Source organism: Globicephala melas, chromosome 3, assembly GCF_963455315.2.
Source record: "Globicephala melas chromosome 3, mGloMel1.2, whole genome shotgun sequence".
Classification (NCBI taxonomy): Eukaryota; Metazoa; Chordata; class Mammalia; order Artiodactyla; family Delphinidae; genus Globicephala; species Globicephala melas.
Window position 1 is genome coordinate 149,615,555 of NC_083316.1, and position 27,320 is coordinate 149,642,874.

The window sequence follows — 27,320 nt, forward strand, 5'->3', positions numbered from 1 at the left end:
CTAGTTACTTTCGAAAGAAGTAATGGTTCTTAGCCAGAAAATAAGTATTTTATGAGGAAAATAATATGCTCTATGTTATTACTATTTATGGGGTTGTCAAAGTGTGTTTTTCCCACTATGACTCTGTTAGATTGAGGAGAATAATTTTTCATTTTTGATTGGTGGTTTATACGCTGAATAAGGCTGAATGAATCTGAATCTTGTTTTAATTCTAGACTTTTTAGCATGTAAGCCTTTTGGCATAATTAGTCACTTCTACTTGTAGGAAAAACAAATTTAGTAAACCAAAATGCCGCAGTAGTTTGACGTTGGTTCTTTCATCCAGAAAAAGTGTTTCAGACTTCAGACACTGTTATTGTTAATGTTATTTTTAACTCTTTATATTTTTTTCTGAAGAACAGATTTCCAAAGTAAGGGATGATGAAATACTATGTCCTCATAAAAAGAACTATGTGGGAAATCACTGAAATTTGGTTAAGATAAATTGAGATTTACAGACAAATTTAGCTTTGGATTTAAATAGCCTTTCTGCCATGTATAGCAAAATTATTTTCATAAATAGGAATGTAATGTAAATAACTCTTTATTTGAAGATCAGTGTGACTACAAAGTTCCTCAATGTGTAGTGACTTTGTAAGTCTTAACTAGGCCTGTCCTTTTGACCCTCTACAGTCCAGGACAATGTCTGGAGAACTTCCACCAAACATTAACATCAAGGAGCCTCGATGGGATCAAAGCACTTTCATTGGACGAGCCAGTCATTTCTTCACTGTAACTGATCCCAGGAATATTCTGTTAACCAACGAACAACTAGAGGATGCAAGGAAAGTAGTGCATGATTACAGGTAACATTAACAAGTATGCTTTGGGGCTTAATATATGAATAGATCATCATGTTAGCCTATTGTCTTTAAACCTTCCCTTAGGGATTTTTCAACATTTTTTTTGCAATTGATTCCTTTTTATAAAAAAAAAAAAATGTAAGAAATAGGAAGACGTGTTTCATTCCCCATTGTTGACACTTAACACAGATACCCAGGGTGCGTAGTAACCTGAAAATAAGCCAGCCGTCCCTCCAACTCATAGGTGCGAATCCGTGAGGTCCCCTTTCTAGAGCCCTGCCTTCTGCTCGACAATACAACCACACCTGCATCCACAACTTTCTGTCTCCAGATAGAGACTGCATCTTACGAAAAGCAAGTCGTCAAGAATTAGGGTAGGTTGTTCGCTTCTTCTCAGATTAAGCCCCAGGGAATAAACCCCGCGTACAGTAGCTCAGATGGGAAGGATGCTGGTGACACAGTTTGTAGGTTTGGGATGGACTCTGTCAGTTCAAAAAGCCAGGCATGAGGTGAGAGAAGAGACATGCTCTAAGGCAATGGTCACAACTTTCTTTTTTTTTTTAATTTATTTAATATTTTAATACAATTTTTAAAGGCTACACTCCATTTACAGTTACTACAAAATATTGGCTATATTCCCCGTGTTGTACAATACATCCTTGAGCCTATCTTACATCCAATAGTTTGTACCTCCCACTCCCCCACCCCTATGTTGCCCCGCCACACTATAACCGCTAGTTTGTTCTCTACATCTGTGAGCCTGCATCTTTTTTTTTTTTTTTTTTTTTGCGGTACGCGGGCCTCTCACTGTCGTGGCCTCTCCCGTTGCGGAGCACAGGCTCCGGACGCGCAGGCTCAGTGGCCATGGCTCTCAGGCATGTGGGATCTTCCCGGACCGGGGCATGAACCCGTGTCCCCTGCATTGGCAGGCGGACTCTCAACCACTGCGCCACCAGGGAAGCCCAAGCCTGCATCTTTTTTGTTACATTTACTAGTTTGTTGTATATATATGTATATGTTCCACATATAAGTGATATCATACAGCATTTGTCTTTCTCTGTCTGACCTATTTCACTTAGTATAATGCCCTCCAAGTCCATCCATGTTGCTGCAAATGGCAGGATTTCATTCTTTTTTATGGCTGAGTAGTATTCCTGTGTGTGTGTGTGTGTGTGTGTGTGTGTGTGCGTGCCACATCTTCTTTAGCCATCCATCTGCTGATGGACATGCAGCTTTCTTGATAGAAGACCATATAAGAAATATTTCAGCCTTCGTGGACTACAGAGGATTTCTGTCTTATTCTAAATGTTCTGCCTAGTCTTAGTGTCTTGGGGGTTTGCTTGCTTGTTTGTTTGTTTTCCAGGGCTTTTTGGTTGGTTGGTTGTTTTACAATCCTTTAAAAGATGTAAAAATCACTCTTAGCTAGCCAGCCATACAGGCCACAGACAGTAGTTTGCTGACTCCTGCTCTCAGGGAAAGTCAGCCATACACTGAGAATTGGATTAGTGGGAGCTGTGAGCCTAAACATGCCAAGAATAATCCATGCAAGGCACGTATTTGACTGTCACATGGGTAGTCAGCGAGGCCACCAAGGGCGGTCGATAAACTTTGTTACCAAACAGTGAGTCTGGCCAGGTCTTAGCATGCGCAGCCGTGCAGAAAGAGGGCTCCCTGGGAAGCAGAACGTCCTGGAGCCCTACGAGCAAGTCCTGAGGAACGAGGCAGAGGAAGACGGCAGAAGCGCATTTCAGAATTCCGGCAAGTCAATGTTCCATGATGCTGGAATAAAAGCCATAAAAAGAGGAGAGGTGGAGATGTAAAGACAGCTAGAGGAGTTGAAAAGAAGCCATAAAAGCGATTGCAAAGCCCCTAAACTTGTAAGAGCAAAATTAAAATCTTCACTGGAGGCAGCGGTGGAGAAGTAATGACATCAATGGTACCGAGAAAAAAGTGGAAACAGAGATGCTGGGGATAAACCTGAGTCACTCTCCAAGGGTGAAGATCTGAGGTCGGCACACTTTTTCTGCAAAGGGCCAGATGATAAATATTTTCAGCTGTGCAGGCCCTACAGTCTCATCCTCTGTTGTTTTGCTTGTTCACCACCCATTAAAAATGGAAAAACCATTCTTAGCGCACCAGCTATTCAGAAATAGGCGTGGGCTGTAGTTTGTCAACTCCTGATATAGATGAAAAGGTGAGAGTGTGAAAAGGATTATATTTCAGGGGACTAGAGGATGGAGAGTGAAGATATAATTTATTGATGCTTCTCAAGGAGAAACTAGAAAAATGCGAAAGATGTCATAGTAAGTAGATAAAAGAATTGTCCTGTAGTGAGGACAGACATCCACAAATTAGGCTCACCCTGTTTCAGGCAAAGAGACCCACGTATGGAGATTTTTTTTTTCTTTTTTCTACAAACCAACTTCTAAAAATTTCGTAAGCATTCAAACAGTGAAAACAAGTTATTAAAAAAGAACAAATGACAGAGAAGTCTCAATCTTCTTATCTATGTACTGAGTGCCAGAGGACAGTAAAGGAACGTGTGCCGAGGAGTTTCCAGGAGAAAGCATGTAACCCAGGAATTTTATACCAGAGTGTCTCTGTTTACAGAGGCAACAGAAAAATACATAACAACATCAAAAATAAACTCCTCATAAATCCTTCTTGAGAGGTCAGGAGATGAAGCAAAATTGAGTTCAAAACTAGGAAATCCATAGTATATTGTGATTCCTCAAACAATTCAAAATAGAATTACCATATGATCCAGCCATTCTACTTCTGAGTATATACCCAAAAGAATGGGAAGCAGGGTCTTGAACAGATATTTGCACACCCGTGTTCATAGTGGCATTACTCATAATAGACAAAGGTGGAAGCAACCCAAGTGTCCATGGATGGATGAATGGAAAAATAAAACGTCATATATTCACGCAATAGAATACTATTCAGCCTTAAAAAGGAAGGGAATCCTAACACGTGCTACAACATGGATTAACCTTGAAGACATTATGCTAAGTGAAATAAGCCAGTCAGAAGAGGACAAATTATTGTACAATACTACTTATATAATGTGCCAGGAGTAGCCAAATTCATAGAGAGGGAAAATAGAATGGTGGTTGCCAGGGCCTAGGGGGCCGGGGAATCAGGAGTTACTGTTTAACGAATACAGTCTCAGTTGGAGACGATGAAAACATTCTGGAGATAGATGGATGGTGGCAGTAGTTGGACAATAACATGAATATGCTTAGTACCACAAAACTGTACAGTTAAAAATGGTTGAGATGGTAAACTTTATGTTATATACTGTATTACAGTTAAAAAAAAAGCTGTAATATAAATAGACTAGTGATGAATGTCAAAACTGTTAAAATAGAAACAGTTGTTACATTTCTAGTTATAAAGCAATGTATAGGCAAAAAGAAGTTTTAAGTGTTTTGTAAAAAATAGTAATAGCTATCTGAATCTAAAGCCCTAGATTGTAGTATCAAAAAAAAATTTTTTTTGATTAAAAAAAAGGAAGAGGGGGAATTAAAAGTATACCAAATATTTATCTTAAATAGGAGGTGGACTCAAAAGTATGTATGGTTTGGCCCTTTACCATGTTAGAGAAAGGTATCTTAGAATGGTTTTGAGAATCTTTTTTTGTTTTGCGGTACGCGGGCCTCTCACTGTTGTGGCCTCTCCCGTTGGCGGAGCACAGGCTCCAGACACGCAGACTCAGCAGCCACGGCTCACGGGCCCAGCCGTTCCGCGGCATGTGGGATCTTCCCGGACCGGGGCACGAACCTGTGTCCCCTGCATCGGCAGGCGGACTCTCAACCACTGCACCACCAGGGAAGCCCGGTTTTGAGAATCTTAATGGTAACCACTAGTCAAGTTAAATCTTAGTATATATCTTCTAAAACCCTAAAGGCATAAAAACAAAGACAGCGTAATAAGTATAACTAAAGGTAAAACCAAAAAACTGTCATAGAAGCTTTTAAAATAACGTAAAACAAGATGGAGGAGGCCAGACAGCTTAGTAATAACAGTATGTGTAAAAGGGATTAAAACCCTCTATTAAAATCAGAGACTTTAAAATTGTGTAAAAACACTTAAAAAGCTCAACAGTGACATGACATCCCAATCAGAATGCATGAGAGTTGCTAGCTACATGACTAATCTCTGTATGAGGTCACTGTGCATGGAAAAATACAATGACTTCCTCCAAGAATCGTTGAGCACCTCACCTTCTTTTCTCTTCACCTTTTAAGGAATATAAAACCCTTAAAGTCTGTGTCATAAATTGCTCCACTGGGGATTAGGTGTAATGCTGCTTTTATATTCATTATATATCTATATATCTATATCTATATCTTTATCTATATATTCATCAGTAAAACCAATTTGTGAATTAATGGATAAGAAATACCCCAGCGTTCTCCCCCTACCCACTAAGAGACAAATTAGCTGTGAACTCTCAGAGGAGAATAGCTCAAAGGGTTAGTTGGAGTCAAGGAAGTATCATGTACAGTGTACCTTCAAGGAATATGAATACCAATAATCTGTAGTCCTCATGGGATACCAACGTACTATTTTAGTATGAATCCAAAGGGAGGTAATAAAAATGGCTAACATTACAAAGCAGGACGAAGGTAACTGCAAATAAAAAGGAAGCTGTATGAAAATCGGACAAAATTCAGTTCAGGGCGAATAGATCAGAAAAATTTGATATTTATAAACTGACCATGTTTGGTATTCATGAACTAGTTAATGTTACATCAAAATATACAAAGAAAAGACTGTTAGAAATACAGACAGAACTTGATTAATCACGTCAGAATTGTTCAGTACTTTGTACAAAAAGAAAAACCAAAAGTAAAATTACAAAGTAAAAATAATGAGAAAATTAATATGAAAACTTAAGGAATTGTGTCAAAATTGTACTCTGAGTGGAAGTTTATAGTTTTACATGTCTCTCTGATTAAACGTTAAAGGCTTACAACAAATGAACTGAGACTTCAGCTTAAGAAATTAAAGAACAGCACAAAATAATAAAAAGAAAATAGCAATAGCACATGCTGTGTAATGATACTGCCTGAAGCACTTCATGTGCATTCATTTACACCTCAGCAGCCCTTGAAGGTAGGTGCTCTCGTTATGCCCATTTTTCAGATGAAAGAACTAAGGCACAAAAGTCAAAGTCCTGCCACTGTTAAGTGGCAGAGCCAGCATAGAAACTCAGACAGTCTGACTCCACAGTTCATGCTGTTAACCACTATATAGACTGTTTTTCAAAGAAAACAGAGAGAAGGTCATTTTTTTAAGGTCAGAAATTAACAGAATTGAAAAATACATGAAAAACTGGTTCTCTGATAAGCCCAGAGAAAGATAAGCCTCTGGCACATCTAATCAATATAAAATAAATAAATAAAACTCAAAGTATGTAACAAGAAGATAAGAAAGTTGCCTGTGAGAAATAGAAATATAAAAATGAAGGGGATTCCCTGGTGGCACAGTGGTTAAGAATCCTCCTGCCAGTGCAGGGGACATGGGTTCGATCCCTGGTCGGGGAAGATCCCACATGCAGCAGAGCAGCTAAGCCTGTGTGCCACAGCTACTGAGCCTGCGTTCTAGAGCCCGCAAGCCACAACTACTGAAACCCATGCGCTTAGGGCCCGTGCTCTGCAACAAGAGAAGCCACTACGATGAGAAGCCCGTGTACCGCAACGAAGAGTAGCCCCCGCTCACCACAACTAGAGAAAGCCCGTGCGCAGCAATGAAGACCCAACGTAGCCAAAAATAAGTTAATTTTTTTAAAAAAATGAAGCCTACTATGTAGCTCTTTGCTAAAAATTTTAGAAATATTCGTGAAATGTCTAGCCTTCTATGAATATATAAATTACCAAAATTGACTCAATCCAAAATAAGGCAAGGAAAGAGAAAAAAAAGGAACAAGGAAGAGATGAGACAAACAGAAAACAAAGAGCAAGATGGCAGAATAAATAAATAAAAATAAAACTTTCCCACAAAAATCTCCAAGGCCAATTAGCATCACAGGTGAAAGAAATTATTTCTTCACAGAAAGAAACTATATCAATTCCATCACAAACTTTCTCAGAAAATAGAAGAGGGGGAAAGACTTCTTCATCCTTTTTTTTTTTTTTTTTTGCGGTACGTGGGCCTCTCACTGTTGTGGCCTCTCCCATTGCAGAGCACAGGCTCCGGACGTGCAGGCTCAGCGGCCATGGCTCACGGGCCCAGCTGCTCCGCGGCACGTGGGATCTTCCCGGACCAGGGCACAAACCTGTGTCCCCTGCATTGGCAGGCGTACTCTCGGCCACCAGGGAAGCCCTTCTTCATCCATTTTATGAGACCACTGATAGCAAAACCAAAGGGATTACAAGACAAAAATTACAGACCAATATCCCTCATAAACATAGACACAAAAACTCCTCAACAAAATTTACAACTTAAATCTAGCCATCTTTAAAAGGGATAATACCCAAAATAAGCAGAACCCAAATATGGTTCGTCACAAGACTGCAAGTTCATTTTAACATTTGGAAATCACTGTATCAGTAGACTATGACAGAAAAACATACAGTCTTCTCAATAAGTGCAGAAAAAGCAGACAAAATCCAACATCCCTTCATGATAAAACTCTCAGCAAACTAGGAATAGAAGGAATAAAGTACATCTAAGAAAAGCCTATAACTAACACCAAACTTAATGATGAAAGAATGAAAACTTTCCCCCTGAGATCAGGAACAAGGCAGGGAGTTCAGCTTTCACTACGTTTATTCAGCATTGGACTAGCATAGCTAGTCCAATAAGAAAAAAAGAGTAACAAAAATAAAAGATGTACAGATAGGAAAGGAACTAAAACTCTCTTCATTCACAGAAAACATGATCATCTATATAGAAAGAATCTACCAAAAATGCAAATAGAGTGTTTAGCACAGTCACAAGATATAAGATCAATATACAAAAATCAGTTGGGTTTCTGTATAGTAACAATTAACAACTGGAAGTTGAAATTTTAAAAATCATATTTTCAGTAGCAACAAAAATATTAAATGCATGATTTCAAGACTTACTGTAAAGCTCAAGTAATCAAAACAGTATAGATATATAGATCAGTGGAACAGTATAGAGGATCCTGAAATAGACTCAAACATATATAGTCAATTGATTTTTAAATAAAGGTGTCTGGATAATTCAATAGAGAAAGAATATTCTGTTCAATGAGTGGTTCTGGAAAAAATGGATTTCCACATAAAAAAAGAGTATTAATCTTTAAACAAAATCATAAACATAACTTGAAATAGATGATAGACCTAAATATACAAGCTAACACTGTAAAATTTCTAGAAGAAAACAAGATAAAATCTGTATGACTTTGGGATAGGCAAAGGTTTCTTAGATAAGACATAAGCATGAACAATAAGGGAAAAGATATGTCTCTCCACTTCGTAAGACACTGTTTAGAAAACAAAAATGCAATTCACAGACTGGAAGAAAATACTTGCAAAACGTATAGCTCATAAAGGACTTATGTCCAGAAGAGATAAAGAATTCTTTTCATTCCAACCCAATTTGTTTAAATGGTCAAAAGATTTGAATAGGCTGATGACACTAAACCAAAGAAAATACAGAAATATCAAGTAAGCCTATGGAAAGATGCTGAACATCATTAGTTGCTAGGGAAATGCAAATTAAAACCACAATGAAATATCACCTCACACCTGTCAGAATCAAAAAGACAACAAATAACAACTTTTGGCGAGGATGTGAAGAAAAGGGAACCCTTCTGCCCTTTTAGTGGGAATGTAAATTGGTGCAGCCACCTATGGAAAATAGTATGGAGGTTTCTTTAAAAATTAAAAATAGAACTACTGTACGATCCAGCAATTCCATTCCTGGGTATTTATTCAAAGAAAACAAAAACACTAATTAGAAAAAGATATATGTACCCCTGTGTTTATTACAGCATTATTTACAATAGCCAAGATAATAGAAGCAATGTAAGTGCCAATCAATAGGTGAATGGATAAGAAGATGTGGTATATATAGATATGTAAAACATCTATTACTCAGCCATAAAAAAGAATGAAATCTTGTCATTTCCAACAACACAGATGGACTTGCATGTATTATGCTAAGTGAAAATAAGTCAGACAGCGAAAGACAAATACTGTATGATTTTACTTACATGTAGAATCTAAAAAATAAAACAAATGAACATAAAACAAAAGCAAACTCATAGATACGGAGAACAAACAGGTGGTTGCCATAGGAAAGGGGGTTGGGGGGAGGAGAGAAATTGGTGAGGGAGATTAAGAGGTTCAAACTCCCAATTACAAAATAAATGAGTCACAGGTATACATGAGGTACAGTACAGTGTGGGGCTATGTCAATAACTATAATTTTAATATCTTTGTAAGATGACAGATGGTAACTAGGCTTATCGTGGTGATCACTTTGAAATGTACAGAAGTACCGAATCACTGTGTTGTGTACCAGGAACTAACATAGTGTTGTAGGTCAATTATACTTCAAAAACAAACAAGCAGACAGACAAACGCATAGAAAAAGAGATCAGATTTGTGCTTACCAGAGGCGGGGGTTGGGAGAGGGGGAATTGGCTGAAGGCAGTCAGAAGGTATAAACTTCCAGTTATAAAATAAATAAGTACTTGGGATGTGATGTACAACATGGTAAATAGAATTAACACTGCTGTACGTTATATATGAAAGTTGTTACGAGAGTAAAGTCTGAGTTCTCATCAGCAGGACAAATATTTTTTTTCTCTGTCTTTAATTTTGTATCTGTATGAGATGATGAATGTTCACTAAACTATTGTGCTGATCATTTCATGATGTATGTAAGTCAAGTCATTATGCTGGATGCGTTCAACTTAGACAGTGCTGTATGTCAACTATATCTCAACGAAACTGGAAGAAAAGAGTATACATTGGAATGTCTAAAAATGAAAAACAAAACAAAAACCACAATGAGATACCATTTTCTACCTACTAGAATGGCTAAAAAGAGAATTGATAAATACCTGTGGTCCATTCATTGAATGGAGTACCACTCAGCAATTAACCGGTCACTGATACAACAAAGATGCATCTGAAAGCACTATGCAAAGTTGAAGAAGCCAGACACATACTACTACTTGCTCGTATGATTCCATTCATGTGAAATTCTCAGAGGCAATACTGTAGTGGTAGAAAGCAGATCTATGGTTGCTGGGCAGTGCAGGGAATGACTCCTAAGGGGCCTGAGGGAACTTTGGGGGAGATGAAAATATTCTATACCATGATTCTGAAGGTGGTTACACCACCGTGTACATTTTTCAAAACTCATCAAATTGTATACTTAAATGAATGACTTTTATAATATTTAAATGATACCTTAATAAAGAGATTTAATTTCTTTTAATGTTATGGGGACATAGAACACAAAAAGATGCTTTCCCCTTTGGTAACCGTAGGTTTGTTTTCTATTAGACAGTGTTTTTCAATTTCATTCCTAAGAACTATATATATATATATATATATATATATATATATATATATATATATAAAATACCTGGGAATTAACTTACCCAGAAGTAGGAGGCAAGTACAGACCACTGGGCGACATTAAAGGATGCCTTTGAGTAACTGGAGAAACATGCGGTGGGCCTGGATAGAAAGTCTTATTGCTGTAGAGATAGCAGTTCTCTTCAGCTTAATATAGTTTTGGTCAAAATACAATTGCGATCCCCTATAACATTAACAAAATAATTGTAAGAGTTACCTGGAAGAACAAATTACTGGGTGTAAGTAAGGCACTTTTGAGAAAGCAGACGAAGAGTAGTGGAGTGAAGGACCATGGCTCTACCAGATATTCAAAGGGACCCTCAGTTAAAATGGTGGGTTTGGCAGCACGAGGTGTAGATGATGGGCACACTGTAGAAAGTCCAGCCTAACATTCACAAAAGTTCATGATGGTAAATATAGCATTGAAATCTTGGTCTTGGAAGGGCAGACCAGCCAACTGGAATCTAAAATTAAGCAATTTCACATATTCATATCTTAAGATAAATTTCAAATAGCTTAAAACTGTGACCAAAAAAAAAAACTATTAGGAAAATGCAAAGAACTATATAGGTGAACATACCTATAATCTTGAAGTGGGTCACGCCTTTCTAGGCAGGAACTCCATTTGTTCCTACCTGACTGCATAATCATAAAAATTTTCAGGGTGGCAGATAACATAACTAAACAAAATTATCCACATTGTATAAAGAATATAACAGGTTACCTAAATAATAATGATGCTACTGCTGCTGAGGATAAAAAAAAAAAAAGACATACTCAAGTAGAGGAAAAGGATAAAAGATATATTTACAGTTTTAATATTTTACATAGCTTTTGTCTCAGCAAATGTACTCATTTCTTTCTAAATAATCTTGGATGGGGGAAAAGTTTTATTTATAAGGATATTTACTTCCTTATCCCTTACCAATGGAAAAGGTTAAAAGCAATTAAAATGTCCAACAGTAGGGGATTGGTATAATTTCTAAGGCTGCCATAGCACATTACCACAAACTGAGTGGCTTAATACAACAGAGAAATTTATTCTCTCACAGTTCCAGACTCTAGAAGTCTGAAATCAAGGTGTTGGCAGGGCTCTGCTCCCTCTGACGGCTCTAGGGCAGAATCCCTCCTTTCCTCTTCCAGCTTCTGGTGGCCCTAGGCTTGTAACTACGTCACTCAAATCTCTGCCTCTGTCATCACATGTCCTTCTTTGCATGGCTGCACTTGGTTGTATAAAGGCATCAATCATTTGATCTGCTCCCTCCCGCCCCCGCCAATCCAGCATGACCTCATCTTAACTATGTAATTACATCTGCAAAGACCCTGTTTATAAATAAGGTCACATTTTGAGGTTCCAGGTGGACAAGAATTTTAGGGGGGGACACTATTCAACCCAGTACAGATGATATAGAAGAATATCTAAAGATATAGAGAAATGTTTACAAAATATTATTGAATAAAAAAGGTGATTTGATACCATGCCTTTAAATAAAAATATCATGTATAATAGATCCAATAAAAGCCTGAAAGGGCATTTACCAAAGCATTGCTAGTGGTGCTAAGTTGGGAGAGGCTTGAATGATTTTAATTGTGTTAATGAATTCCTGTATTTTCTAAATTTTTTGCAATGAATATGTGTTTCTTTGATAAAGAGGAAAAATAGTGAGCCTTTCTTATCTAGATTTTCAAACTATAGGTTTAAAAATGAATTCACATTCTTGATTGCTACAGATTTTGTCTAACGAGTTAAAAATATCTTAGCATTTACAGAGTTCAAAGTACATTTTTAAATGTCATTTAAAACAAAGACTATTTCAAAGTTGAATACTTCCCTATTATACAAGATGCTTTTGTTTTTCCAAATTATAGGCAATTTGAGGTTTATGGGTTTGACGTGCTCATTTTAAGTGTTTATTGTCTTTTGTGTTATTAGAATTTTCCCTGACTCTGTAATAGTTAGATTTGTCACTCCATCCAGACACAGATGTTCTAGGTAAACATAAACTCCAGAACATTCTAGCTACATGTATCTAGAGCACTGGTGAGATATTTGGAATGAACAATCACCATGTTATTTGTTGCTGTTTTCCTAGGCAAGGAATTGTTCCTCCGGGTCTCACAGAAAATGAGTTATGGAGAGCCAAGTACATCTATGATTCAGCTTTTCATCCCGACACTGGTGAAAAGATGATCTTGATAGGAAGGATGTCAGCTCAGGTTCCAATGAACATGACCATCACAGGTTGTATGATGACATTCTATAGGTGAGTTCTGGCAATGTAACGACAGTTTGTTTGCTTTATATTCCAGAAGCTTAAAGTACATTTTTTTTATGTGAGTGGTTTAATCGAAATAAATGTCATTTCATGTGGCGTTTCAGTTTGTATAAATGTTGCAACTCTAGGGGGTTGTTTTACCTTTTCCCTCTGTTGAGTAGAACTCTCCTTGTTGCCCAAAAGGAGGTTGAATTTCTCCCTAAATCTTAGACCCAAAAGAAAATGAGAAAGAAAATAAAAAGATCCTCTAAGCAGATTCTGTTTAATCCATTCATATGCTATAGGTATAAGTATAGGTGTAGGTGTAGACATGTAGTGAGGAGGGACCAGAAATAGCCTACAAATGGCTTTTTTCCCTAAGAGAAGGGACCTGACATTAATCACATTAATTGGGTGCCCACTCTTTGCTGGGCTCCCTTACAAATTTAAGATAAAATTTAAATAAGTTATCTCCATCCTCACCCTAACCCTCTGAGTTTGTTGCTATCCATATCTAACGAATGAGGAAACTGAGAATCAGAAAAGGTAAAAATCTGCCCAGCCACACCGGTCCTCGGCCTCTGACCCAGAACACACAGTCCTGGACCCAGCGTTCTCCCTTCTCCAGTCCATCTCCTCTCGGGTTACTGGTGCTCATGTAGTCCATTCTGCATGGCGGCTGATTCACAAGCGCTGGTGGGTATGTGATGGATCGATCTGTTTCAGGACCACACCGGCAGTGCTGTTCTGGCAGTGGATCAACCAGTCCTTCAATGCCGTGGTCAATTACACCAACAGAAGTGGAGATGCTCCCCTCACTGTAAAGTAAGACTGGAAGATTTAACTGTCCTCTGCACTTCTCTGGGGTTCATTTGATTCACTGGTGATGCTCTCCTGGTTAAAAAAGTATATTTGTACAAATTGTTTATACGGTTTGGAATCCTAGGGAGCATATTTTTCAGTAGTGTTTCTTTTCCTCCCTTTCTATGTAGGTAACGGTTTTTTGCAGCCTGCCTTTCCAGACATCATCCAGGCCGTTAGTGGCTCTGGTAGGAGGACATGGTTCCCACACCCTAGGGCGCATCCCCGCCTCGCCCCCACAGAACACACAGCAGGCAGCTCAGGGCTGGCCTGTGTGACATGACACACTGTACCCCCAACCACCCTGTGGGTGTAGACAGATACCAACATCAAAAGTAGCAGAATCAACAGTGTGATCTCTGCAGAAATCCAGGGGAATTTTGTATCTGACTTGTCTTTAAAATAGGACGCCTCCGGAACCCAAAAGAAAGTGAATGGATTTAAAATTTTGCCTCCTGTGAAAAGATGTTCAGATAGACTAAAGTGATTAGTTAACCAAAACTTTGAACCTAACTTAGTAACACTTCAAAGCGTTTTCTTTTTTGTTTTAACTCTCAAATTGCTTTTGACCATCTGTAGTCTTCTATTATCATCCTAGGGAACAAAGAATATTGAAATCTGCAACCCAGCAGTGCCGGTCACACCTTCATTTCATCCAATCCTTGAATTAGAATTTATTTTAAAGCAAGAGAGAACGGCTTGGGCTTAATTGTATTTTGAGGATGAGACTTTTAGTCTTTTTATACCATAAGATGTCATTTTTAGAATGGCGGCACTGCATTTTTACTTTCAGTATGTATAGTGATATTTTGAGAAGTATTTTTTTATTTAAGCAAATATGCTACAACCATTTAAGCTAATATGCATTTTCCCACATTTGTAGCTTGCTGCACAGTCCCTGCTTCCTTCCCCCCCCACCACCACGCATGCGTATTCTCTATGTCTGCTCGTTTGGCGTGGTAGTTAGGTTCTATGTGAAGAATGCCATTTTTGTGTGGGTCTGCGTGCTTTTTCTCTGAATATCTCTACTTGTAGAGTGATGACGAATGTTGTTCTGTGGGATCTCCTTTTTAAAATTTATTTTATTGAAATACAGTTGATTTACAATGTTGTGTTAATTTCTGCTGTACAGCAGAGTGACTCGTTAACACATACACACATTCTTTTTCATATTCTTTTCCATGATGGCTTATCACAGGATGTTGAGTATAGCTCCCTGTGCTAGACAGTAGGACCTTGTTGTTTATCCATTCTATATATAATAGTTTGCATCTGCCATTCCCAAACTCCCAATGCATCCCTCCCCTACCCCGCTCCCTCTTGGCAACCACAAGTCTGTTCTCTGTCTGTGAGCCTGTTTCTGTTTCTTTGATAAGTTCATTTGTGTCATGTTTTATGGAATCTCTATTCTTAATCTTGATTTCTTCCAAAAATGTTGGGCTTGAGTTTTCTGACGCACACTTGTTGTTTATGTACCATTTTCCTTCTTTTCAGTGAACTGGGAACAGCTTATGTTTCTGCAACAACAGGTGCTGTAGCGACAGCTCTAGGACTCAATGCATTAACCAAGGTACTCAGATTTTTATTTCCATAGCAGTAAAGCTTCTTAATTTGTTCTCACCTGCCTGGCTCTAAGTCTCTCTGTTAATTTCTCAAAATAGTTCAAGTCCTATGACTCTCTTATTATAGTCATTATCTTCGACTGCTTTTTTAAAGTGTATATTTCAATACGTTTGGGAAGGAGTGTCACTAATAACGTCTGCCAAGAGCCTGGTCTGTACCTGGCACTGTGTATTCAATGCTAAATGCTCACCCATCCATACAGCCCACCAGAGGCTGGGTGCCGGGCTGGGTACCTCCAGGCACTGCCCTGAAGAGGTAGAGGAGTCAGCATCTGAACCCAAGACTGTGGGACTCCAAAGCCCCTGCTCCATCAGCCACATAAAGCCATCAAAATATCTTGGAAGTCTGCCTTGTCCCAGTGTGCCCAGGCTGGAAATAGAAAGTACCTCTAGGAAACCAAGTTTTGAACGTACTCTTGGCCCAAGTTTCTATACAAATAGGACTCTGCATTTGTAGAGGTTTTCAAGAAGAAATAAGTACTTGCATTCAGTACTACAGGAAAAATAAGATCTTGCTTTTGGAATTATCTTTTCTGCAGCATGTCTCTCCACTCATAGGACGCTTTGTTCCCTTCGCTGCGGTAGCTGCTGCTAATTGCATTAATATTCCATTAATGAGGCAAAGGTAAGCTTAATATGCCCTCTTAGAGAACACTTGTGCTTGACAGTAGGGTCTTATAATAATCTGCTTTGTTGAAACTTAAATAAATTTGTTTTATTTTAATATTTACAGATGAAGTTTTATGAGATCTGGGATCTGCTTCCAAATAATCTGGTTTTGGGGGTGAGGATGGGTCCATTGATGAAACAAGGTCAGCTCTGAGTTGCTGATTATTAAAGCAGGCTGATGGCCGTATGGGGTTTAGAATAGTCTTTCTACCTCTGTATAATAAAAAGTTTAAAAAATAGATCTCAAACTTACGTCTATGCCTAGAAAGCTTCTTCTATACAATAGGTTCTTCCCCCCAAATTTTCTCTTGGGGTTTCAAGTAATATTAATCTATATCTCTGGAAGTATTTTTTAGTGCTGGCAAAAATTAAAGGAGAAGAAAAAACAAGAAAAAAGCATTTTGGAATGGATAACGAAAAACAGGGTAACAGTAGGAGCTATAATTGTAGCAGTAGTGACCATAGTTAAATATGCAATAGTTCCGTGTACTTGTGACGCCTATGTCAGTACAGTTAGTTTATTTTTTAGTAATTATATCTATCTCTCATTTGGAAAGTTGCTCAAATTTGCACATGAGCTTAGAAATCAGCCTTATCTCTAAGTTAGCATATTCACCTGTTGAGTCCTATTGTTGTTCAAAATGCTACACCTTTTTTTTTTTTACAAAGTTTCCTAGCATTATTTTACTTGTGTGTCTATCACACGAGGATTAAGCATATTTGTGGTTTTAAAAATAGACTTATTAGTGCCAAAAATGACACCGGAGTGGATTTTTGGATTAAGTAGGGACTCGGGCTTTCACAGCTTCAGTGCTGTTTCCAGCCATTCCGCGAAGGCACCTGTGAACTTCTTTGCCCGTTGTCTTGCTCTCTAGGGAACTCAAAGTTGGCATTCCTGTCACAGATGAAAACGGGCACCGCCTGGGCGAGTCGGCAAACGCCGCTAAACAAGCCATCACGCAAGTAGTCGTCTCCAGGATCCTCATGGCGGCCCCCGGCATGGGTGAGTAGAGCTTTGCCATCCATTCATTTGTTCGGTACGTTTCAATCAAACAAGCATTGGTGCACCAGTGAGCAATAACCGCAAAGGATCCCTTCCCTTAGTGGAACTTACTTTCTGGCGGGGGAGGCAGAAAACTAACAAAAATAAGTAAAATATGAATAGGTGAGATGGTTATAGAGCTAAGCGGCGGGGGGGGGGGGGGGGGGGCGGGGAAGAGGGTTGGGGATCTTGGGGTGGAAGTGCTATCGAACGTAAGTCCGTGTGCCCCACATATAGTGAGGCCAAATGATACCCAAATGTTGCGAGTTTGGAGCAGAGAAAGGTTTATGGCAGGGCCATGCAAGGACAACGGGTGGCTCATGCCCCCAGAAACCCCCGAACGGTCTCAGCAAAGCATGTTGAACGGCCAGGTGAGGGAGTGGGGGCACAGGGTGTGTGATCAACTCATGCACAATTCTCTGATTGGTTGATGGCGAGGTAACAGGACAGTTAACATTATCAATCCTTAGGCACCAGAAGGTCTGGGGACTACGTGCTCATGATCATCAAACAGTTAATTTCTTCCATTGGGTGGTGGTTTTTAGCATCTGAAAAACTCGGGAAATATCCATGAGGTACTGTTAGCTGGGTACTTCAGAGAGGAGACGCAGCAGAGGATATGGGGAAGGGGTCTGTCCCAGGAAGACCCCGTGCGGTCCTGCTTGGTTACAGAAGTAGACTGGACAGATGGGAGCGAGGGAGCCCAGTGGTTCCAGGGTCGAATATTCTGGGCAGACGGAACAGCAGGAGAGCAGGGAGCTGTGCCCAGTGTGACGGAAGCATCACAGGAGGCAGGTGCAGCGGGAGGGGAGAGAAGGGTGTGGGAACAGTAGAAAGGAGTAGACGAGGCCCCAGGGGGCAGAACGCAGGTGGCCCTGCAAGCGTTTGGAGCCCTGGCTTTTAGTCTGAGGGGTAGGAGGCCGTGGAGGGTTTCGAGCACAGGAGTGGTAATAATAATCCGGCTTAGGTTTTAACTGAGTGACTCAGGGTCCTGCGTTGAGAGTAGGCTGAAGAGGGACCAAGAATGGTGTTGGAGACTGTTCAGGAAGCTGTTGACTACTGCAGGCAAGAGATTATGGTAGTTGGACCAGGGCAGTGACAGTGAAGGTGATGATAATATGAAGGGAAAGAATTTGATCTTTGTAAATCTTGAAAAGAAACTTCCAAAAGTTCTTGAATAGGAATAACTTCTACTGAAGATTTATTCGTATCAATGGGAAAACCTTAGAGCATGAACCAAGTTGGGTTAGTTATAGGAGCTATTAATATGTGACTCAGTTTTGTCCCTAGGGCCTGGACTCAACATAACCAAAAGCAGAAAATCTCCATGGTGATTTAGTTCCCCTGAGAATCTCTGGTCCACTCCTAAGGCTTCTTCAGCTACCCTCAGACCAGGGCTCTCAAGAAGGTTCTCAGACTTACTCAGAAACCAGAGGGCCCGGGAGTACATAACTCTTTGCAGAAAAATATAAATATATATTTTACAGAGAGAAATGAGTATGTTTACTTTCCTTGTCTAAATCAGATGCAAACAGCACTTGGCTATTAACTAAACTCTCAAAAGAAGCATACTTAATCAAGTGCTGTCAGGTTTTCTCTCTGATATTTTTTGTTGTCTTTAAATTCCTTTTGTCACTGGGAAAGCTCACCAGCAGACAAGTAGGAGTGGGCAAAGGAAAGTTGAAGAAAAGGGCATGAAAGAAAACTTGGAGGCGCATTCCAGCCAATTGCACTCCAGCTAATTGGTTATCTGATTTAACCACCATTAAGTGATTTAACAAAGAAGCACCTCAGTGCCCTCATGAGACAGCAGTGTGCACCGTAGGGGTGAGTGAATGGTGGAAACCACAGTCGTGAACTGTAGACCAGGAGTCCCCTGAGTCCGGGACCAGCACGTTGTCAGTAACCTACGAGGAGGCTGGGGAGGCAGCCCCAGAACACCTGCTGAGCCCAGATTTCCAGTTTGCCGAAATCAAGGTGGCCATTCCGGCTTCTACCCTGGGTGGGCTTTTGGTTTTGTTCTTTCCCATTTTGAAATAAGGACGCTCCTCTCTGAAGTTCAGCCGGCCCAACAACTTTGTTTCCAGTGGCTTGGTTACTTTAAACATTATTTAGTCCCCGGAGAAGGAACACAATCTTTCTATCCCAGCGAAATCTCTAAAGGTAATTGATACATTGAAATTGATGTGACAGTTTAGTCTGATAAAAATCATGAATAAATGAACTAACACTATCCAGTGTTTTACGTGCATCATTGCATCTAATCATCCTGGCTAGTTTGATACAATTGTGCCTATTATATAGATGAGGAAAACAGAAAACTGAGGCTCAGAGAATTGTTTTCCAGGCTCACCCAGCTAGCAAGTGGTCTGCGTGACTCAAAGCAGGAATCTTTATACTGGACTCTACGTGGGATGGACACCCCAGGAAGGCTGCATTTGTTTCATTGGTATAGGAGGGAGAAGTTCCTGATGTTTGTACTGTTGTGTATTTAATGTTAGATATAAAGTTCTCTTCAATATCATAAAACTTTCTGGCTGGCAAAGAGCATTGTGTTATTTTTCAAAAATCTAGAGAATGGAAACAATGGATTTTTTAAAAAAATACTAAGGTATTTTAAAGAATTATTGCAATTACTTTTACTCTGCCAGTGCGAAAATAGCCTAAAAGTAATATAAGCCTTTTGTGAAATTGTTGGGGGGAACAAAAAAAAAGTGAGCTGAAAATAGACATGAAGATTTAAGTGGATCTATCTTTACTTCCAGCCATCCCTCCCTTTATCATGAACACTTTGGAAAAGAAAGCCTTTCTCAAGGTAAGCCCCACTTCTATTTATCCTTGTCTCAATCCTTTCAGTTTGTTTTCAGACTTCAAATTGAAGTATTTCCCACATGAATAGGGAGTAAAGAATTCGAAGGCCAGTGGCAATTGGGCACTTCAGGGAATATTTTATTTCTAATATCAGATATTTGAAAAAGCTCTCATAAATCTTCATTTATTGAATGCTGCCCACTCCTCTTGAGAGGTTATAACCCGGGTACACAGTCATCGTAGTCAGCAGTCGGATCCCTAGCTAGATGATAATGAGGAGATGGTGTGAATTTGGAATGATGTGTTTGTAAGTCCCGATACATACTATCAGAAAGGAAAGAATAACCTGGAGTAGTAGCTTCACAGAACACTGAATTTAGAGCCCTGATGTATTTTTCTTTGGTGATCGTATCTAATAATCTATTAATCTATCAGCCGCCTCCCCTCAGGGTCTGAAAATATTACAGGATGAAACTGTCACTGAGAAATCTCTGTGCACTGTCTGCATTGTTTTTGTAACTTCCATGATTTAATGCAATCATATGTATGCTCCATCTTAGCTTTCCAGTTCTTGTAACAAGTAGGAAAGGGTGGGATAGGGTGACTCGTTTGGCTCCTGCTGTATCTAGAAACTGACACCATTACACCTGCAGGGAGGAATGGGTCCAGTTCCTTGCTGGAGGAGCAGGTGTGTTGTAAACACTGCAGCTCTCTTGGGGTGAATTGTTTTGGGTCTTAGCGACAGAACCGTCACACTGAGAGGACGGTATCGGACTTTGAAAAAAGGACATGGTTCACAGACCAAACACTTCCTGAATGATTTCTGTGATTAGGAGAATTCTAAGTGCCCAACAGGTAAACGTTCATTGACCTTTATTCACCCTATGGGCTCCATCCAGGCCAACACTAAATACTTTCAATACAATCACATTCTTAGAAAAATAAGCCCAGAAAGGATGCTTTGAAAAAATAGTAGTGTTGTGTGCCTCATCTGACCAGCATGTCGACGCACCAACCCCATGTGAGGGAAAGGGGACCCTCTCTTCAGCAGCCCCCTCCCAGTCTTCCTTGGGAGCTTTGGGTACGTAAGCAGATTATATTCCCTGAGCTTCTTCCTCTGGCAATCTTACATGTCGATGTGAATGGCAAGATAGGGTGTCACAGTGGCTCTGTAGTGATTGAACTATCCCATTGCTCCTGGGAACGTTCCCAGGGGTGTCCACAGACCCCCGGGCCACCCCAGAAGGCTGCATCCTCAAATGCGCTCTGAGTCCCCGTCCCATCTCCTGTGAGGGTTTCTATAGCCTTAAGTGTAAGATTAAACAAAAATATAAAACAGTTACACTGATTTAATCAGTAATGCTATTAGTGATGACCAAAATGTAAATGTGACCTCATTGGACATAATTTACCTACTTCGATAAGCCCTTATTTTGAGGATTCATGAAAAGGCTTTGCTGCAGTCTGTTTCTGCTGCAAAATTTAGAAAAGATTAATTCTTTAAAGCTGCTCAGGGATTAGTTTATGTACTAGAACAGGGACTAGATCTTGAAATTACCAAATTATGTAAACAGATGAACTCTTTAAAGCTGCCAAAGGAATTAGTGTATGTGCTTGAACAGTGACTAGATCTTAAAACTACTAAATTATTTAAACATCTAAAACTCACCAACTTTGACATTTCAGTGATTTTTCAAATAATCTAAAAAAAAGAAAATTAATGCTCCTTCCTCTATCCATCCCTGCTTTCCTTATGGGACGTAATTTAGGCTTTGAGGGAGAAAACCTATCAAATGAACTTAGAAAGGGGGCCATCGACATTATCCTCCAGGATGCTAATAGGAAGTGACCCGTCCAGTGGATCCGTAACTTTGCAGACGTGGAATTGATGCCCTGGGTTCTTCTCTGCTGGCTCTTGATCTGATAAGTCATTAGGATTATAGTCTTTCTGCAAGGGCATATGTTGACCCAGGCAACCTTTGGATTTGCCTGGTTGTTAATTTCTTCAGGTATTGGCATGCCAACTTTGGGAACAATGGAGAATCAAAAACCGTGTTTAATAAACCCAACTTCCCCCTCCCATGGAATTTAAGCAAAATCAGGTTTTTAAAGCAAGACCAGATTTCTGGGTAGATAACAAGGCTTGGAAATTGTCATCTCATCATGTTAGTTTGTCTGGCATGAAAGTGAACTTTGGCAAGAGAGGAATACTTTTGCAAGTGTAGGTCATTCCATCAATAATATATGATTGTCGTGAATTTGCAGGTGACCGTGAGAGCAGTTGGGAGGCCACCTTCAGTGACAGTGTGTCCCCACCCTGGAAGCTTTCCCATCCCCTTCTCTCTGCCTCTCAAACGTCACCCAGCACCCAGTTAGCAGAGGTATGTCAGCAGCCCGGCTCTGGAGTGGAGACTCCTAATCTTGCCAGCTGCCGCTGCTGGTGGGACATGATTCCCCGGAGTCTCACTCCAGGCTGTGGATACTGAGCACACGTGGCTGCTTGCATGTGAGCTGATCATGGCGTGGGATTCCAGAAATTCCGTAGGAAAGTCTGCATTCGAACCTACATTCATGCTAAAGAGTTAGGTCACTGGGGAAGACATGTGAAATGAACTTGGTCCTTTACTCTCCCAACTGCCTTTGAACTCCTGGGGTCTCAGCGTTGTTGGAAAAGTTGCCACGGTTACTCTCATATCTTGGTGACAAACACTGGGCAGGAGACATAGCTGGGCATATTGTATCATTTTCTTGCTGGGACAGACAGAAATTGCTGTAGATACAGCCTGGCATTTTCTTCCATGAAGCGACCAGCAAATGATACCAGCGGTTAGCCACTGTTGCCACACTGCCCTAGGCTTTTCACAGCAATACATGAATAAATATTGTGTTTTCCTCCCTTGTTTTTGTTTGTGGTTTTCAGCTTTGCTTGGTACCGTACCCTTCAATAATCATAGAGAGGTGTGCCACCTTGATTCCCCTCTGCCCGCCCCACTCCACTACTGAAGGGCCTCATGTGGAACCGGAAGGGGCCGCTGGCATCAGAAGCCATGGGGCAGGGTTGGGGGAGGAGGTCAGAATAGCTCATGGGTCAGTCTGAGCACCTCGCTGGCTACAGAGGGTCTGGCTGCAGCTGAACTCGTTCGGACTTCTGTGGAGGATGATGCTTTGAAAAAGCAATAGCTAAACGTTGAGCTCTTCAGACATAACATCCCACTCCCATGTTCAGGGTTGCTGTTACACCAAAATATTGCATTTTGCCCAAGTAGCGAGGACTGTAGGACTTCACTGATACCTATGGCCATTACAAAAGCATAGGCAGAGCAGCTTATCTTCCTATCCATATGTTTCCATCTGCAAAGCACTTTCACATGCTTTTTGGAAGGGCAGGCTTTTCTGAGCCCTTTTACAAAGGCTTAGAGGTCATTTCCTCAGCCGTTCATGTCCATGTGGGTGGCATCTGCCTGGGTCGGTTAGCCCTCTGATTGTTCCCGCAGCTCCAGCGGCCAGATGTGCCTCTCTGCAAGGATGTACTTATCTGGGCTTTTACCTTGAATATGACCAGACTCCTCTGCAAACATGAAATGAATTGAATGTTCTTGGCTTTTTTAAACGGTGAGCTCGGGGAGCCTTCGGCATGACTCATCCTTCCCCCCCACGCTTTATCTTTTCCCAAATGGAGCGCTGGCAAAAAGCATCAGCTGTGGGCAGGTGACTCACAGAAATCTTTGCAGTAAACCAAAAAGTTCACTGCTTAAAATCTGGTGCTTTTCCCAACAGTGTTCTTGAAGAATAGCTCCTGTGGTCTCTCTACTTTGCTGGCACTTTCATTGGGAATAAAGTTGATACGGTCTGGGTCAGATAACAGCTGCTCGTTCCTTAAGTTCTAGTTCATTTATATTTTCTTTAATAAAAGTGGACAGCTCTGTCTACTCAGTAGATTTTCAGGATCGTCTGCTAATGGAGTGTGAATGTAGCATTTATTTGTTCATTCATTTATTTTATTCAGCAGCCCTTTGTTGACTGCCTGTTGCGTGCCAAGCAATGTGCTAGGTCCTAGCATCAGAGAAATAGGGCTTGGGCCCTGCTCTCAGGGACCATATAACATGGGGGTGGGGAGAGGCACAGGGCAAATGGTTCCAATACATGGTGAGTACAGCGTGAGGCACAGAGGGAGCATAGAAGAGGTTTCGCCCCCAACTGCCCGAGGTGGGCAGAGGCTTGAAGACAACTGGCCAGGGACATCTGCTTTGCAGAAGCTCAGAGAAGACACAGAGCATGGCTTGTCGAGAGACTTGTAGATGGTCAGGTTGCCTGGGATGTGGGCCATGTGTAGGGAACTGACTGTACCATATATAAAAATCAACTCCCAATAGTTCATGGAATCTAAATGTAAAAATCTACAATTGTCAAACTTCTGGAAGAAAATATAGCAGAACATCTTTGAGATCTAGACTTGGGCAAAGATTTCTTAGACATAACACCAAAAGCACAGTCCATAAAAGAAAAAATTGACAAATTGGGCTTCAACAAAAGGTTAAAGTTCTGTTTTTTGAAAACTGTACAGAGATTGAAAAGACAAGAAACAGACTGGGAGAAAATTTATGCAAAGTATGTGTCTGATAAAGGACTTGTATCCAGAATATATAAAGAGTCCTCGATAATTTTTAAAGAAAACAACGCAGTTGGGTTTTTTTTGCATTTTTTTTATTGGATTATAATTGCTTTACAATGGTGTGTTAGTTTCTGCTTTATAACAAAGTGAATCAGTTATACATATACATAGGTTCCCATATCTCTTCCCTCTTGCGTCTCCCTCCCTCCCACCCTCCCTACCTCACCAGTTTTTTTTTTTTTTAAAGGCAAAAGTTTTGAACAGACATTTCACCAAGTATATATAGATATAAAATAATATCACATGTAAAGATGCTCAGTATCTTTAGTCATTGGGGAAATTCAAGTTTAAAACCACATTAGCTACCATTAAATGCCTATTGGAATGGCTAAAATCAAAAAGACTGACCATAACAAGTGTTGACAAGGCTGTGGAGGACCTGAAACTCTCATCCCCTGCTGGTGGGAATGTAAAATGATACAACCACTTTGGAGAAGAGTTTGGCAGTTTCTTAAAAAGTTAAACCTATGCTTACCATGTGACCCAGCCATTTCACTCCTAGGTATTTACCTAGAAGAAATGAAAACATATGTCCATAAAAGACAGATGTTCAAAGCAGCTTTATTTGTAATAGCCCAAAACTGGAAACAATCCAAATGTTCCTCAACAGGAGAATGAATGGAGTATCAAAGCAATACATTCCATGCAGTGGAATACCTAACCCAGCAATAAGAAGTCCTGAACTATGGATACATACAAGAGCATGAATGAATCTCAAAACAATTACACAAAAAAGTAGATACTGTATAGAAAATCCTAGAAATTATAACCTAGTATATAATGACAGAAAGTAGATCAGAGGTTGCCAGGGAATGGGTACAGGGTTTAGGGAAGATGGTGGAATTGCCAAGGGCACAAGGAACAAGGAAAACATGAAGGATGATGGCTGTGTTAATTATTTTGATTGTGGTGATGGCTTCACAGCTGAATACTTAGGTCAGAACTTTTATCATACACAGTAAGTATGTGCAATTTATTGTATTTCATAAAGCTGTTGGAGGAAAAATCATTGGGAGGAGAAAGAATTTACTCATATCAACTTTTTGAGCTCTTACTTCATTGAATATATATCTTTTAAACTTGTGATTACTGTCTTTAATTCATTTAAAATATCCTCTGTTTGCACAATTCTGTGCTAAATAAGGTGTGTCCCTCCCTCACGGAGTTCTGTGATTATCTAGGGGAAAACCAAACATCCTCAGCTCACTTATTTAATCTCAGACTAAGTTCTGTTTAAGAAGTAGGGATGAAGGAGGCAGGATGGTATGCTGGGAAGGAGTCGGGAGGAGGGATGACATCCAGGTTGGGTTTCATGGGAGAGATCAGAATTCTCCAGGATCCTTGTCGTTACCAAGAGCCTTTCCAACAAAACCCTCTGCACAAGCTGCCATCAGCCTTTGGTTTGTACACATCCATTGTTGAGATTACACACAGCTGTTCAAGAGTCCACTTGACCTGAGGATGGGCTCTCATGGGTTCATCTTCCCTCAAGATCTCATTCAGGGCTTAGCTTGCCTTCCCATCACCAAGTCTGTGTACCCGCACAGATGACACACATCTGGGAAGTGCTAGGAAGAGGATTTACCATCTCCTTATGAAAATCCTTCATCATCAGACAGAGCCAGTTGCCCCAGATACAATATTTCCTTTTCCTGCTTTCCTTGGAGGGGTGGGGCCCCTCTGTGCGAGCTCCATGGTCTGTCTCTGCTTGATGACATCTCTCCCTTCCTCTCCAGTCCACGCCTCTCTCCCTTCACGTTCACCCATGTGATGTACCTCTTCGCCAGAGGAGTCTGCTCGGGGACCAGGGTATGCCTGTCACACAAGCCTCCTTGGGGTCATGATCTTTTAACAGCTTGTGTTGACACTTAACTAAGTTGGCTGATTTCATTACAGCCCGTTCACAACTTGGTTGCAGCTCTTTCAGTGGCCTTATTGATATAATCTATATATTTCGTTGCTCTTTATGTTGCATATTATGCTTTTTTAAAACTCCCTTTTGAACACTAAAAATCTAACAGCACTTATTCTCTAAAAGACCAACCAACTCGTTCATTTCCATTAACAAAAAAGTAACAGGCAAAAATTTGTCATGCCAGCAATAGTTTTAGCCATACCGACAGCAACTAAAACCAAGAAAGGAAAGGTGCAGAGGAGGAGGGGGGAGACTTGTTGGGTTTCTGCTACGTTCCGGGCACGGTGCTAGGTGCTTTATGAATGTTATCTGGCATATCTTCACTCACACGCTTTGAGGAAGCTGTCGTGATCCTCATTTTGCAGAGAAGGAACCAAAGGTTGGAGACCGTGCCCTTTTCCCACAGTGGGGATGAACTGGTAGGGCAGAGATTTGATTGCAATTTTGTTTGTCTTCCAGCCTTGGAACCACGCTCTACAGACCCCCAGCCAGGAGAGAAATTATAGCTAAGTGATAACCATTTCTCCAACTCCCATATAGCCAGGCATCTCTCAGATTATATGTGCAAGGGAGAAAAATGAGAAGCCGCTTAATCTTTGCCTGTGCATTCATGAGCAGATCGAAGAGGGAAGTCAGGACTAACTGTAGTGCTGTTACAGTGTTATCCCTGCGTTTCACTAATCGCATTCCAGCTGGATCTTGTAATGTGGCGAGGTTTCTGTCCCAGTTAACCAGCAGAAGAAATTGTTTCTAAGAGCCTGTATAAAAAGTACTCAAAATAATTTATTTCTCAACACAGAGGTTCCCATGGATGAGCGCGCCTATTCAAGTTGGATTAGTTGGCTTCTGGTGAGTAGAATTACTTTGATGTCATTAATTTCTTTTTTTTAAGATAAATATACAGCATTTGAAATGTGAGGGATAATATGGGACACACGTTTTGAAAATGAGACCATCCCAGAACATCTGGAACTTATGGTCCCAGTCATTAGCTAGATATAAGCTGTCTTTAGAGAAACCTACAACATTTGGGGCTATTTGTGTGATTCTTTTTTAAAC

The 27,320-nt window shown here is 40.3% G+C and overlaps 1 protein-coding gene across 5 annotated transcripts in view; it reads left to right on the plus strand.

Moving 5' to 3' along the window:
- Positions 1-27,320, plus strand: part of SFXN1 (sideroflexin 1) — a 46,565-nt gene that overhangs the window by 14,537 nt on the left and 4,708 nt on the right. For 3 of the 5 annotated variants that reach the window (XM_060296623.1, XM_060296621.1, XM_060296624.1), the window contains 9 exons: positions 673-845; positions 12,508-12,678; positions 13,396-13,494; positions 15,025-15,100; positions 15,692-15,777; positions 16,697-16,824; positions 19,629-19,678; positions 26,083-26,155; positions 27,061-27,110. In XM_060296623.1, coding sequence (XP_060152606.1) covers positions 682-845; positions 12,508-12,678; positions 13,396-13,494; positions 15,025-15,100; positions 15,692-15,777; positions 16,697-16,824; positions 19,629-19,678; positions 26,083-26,155; positions 27,061-27,110 — 897 coding nt within the window. In that variant the 5' untranslated portion in view covers positions 673-681. Of the gene's footprint in view, positions 1-672; positions 846-12,507; positions 12,679-13,395; positions 13,495-15,024; positions 15,101-15,691; positions 15,778-16,696; positions 16,825-19,628; positions 19,679-21,939; positions 22,527-26,082; positions 26,156-27,060; positions 27,111-27,320 lie in introns of those variants that run through there. The other 2 variants (XM_030829893.2, XM_060296625.1) reach the window with 2 other exon arrangements.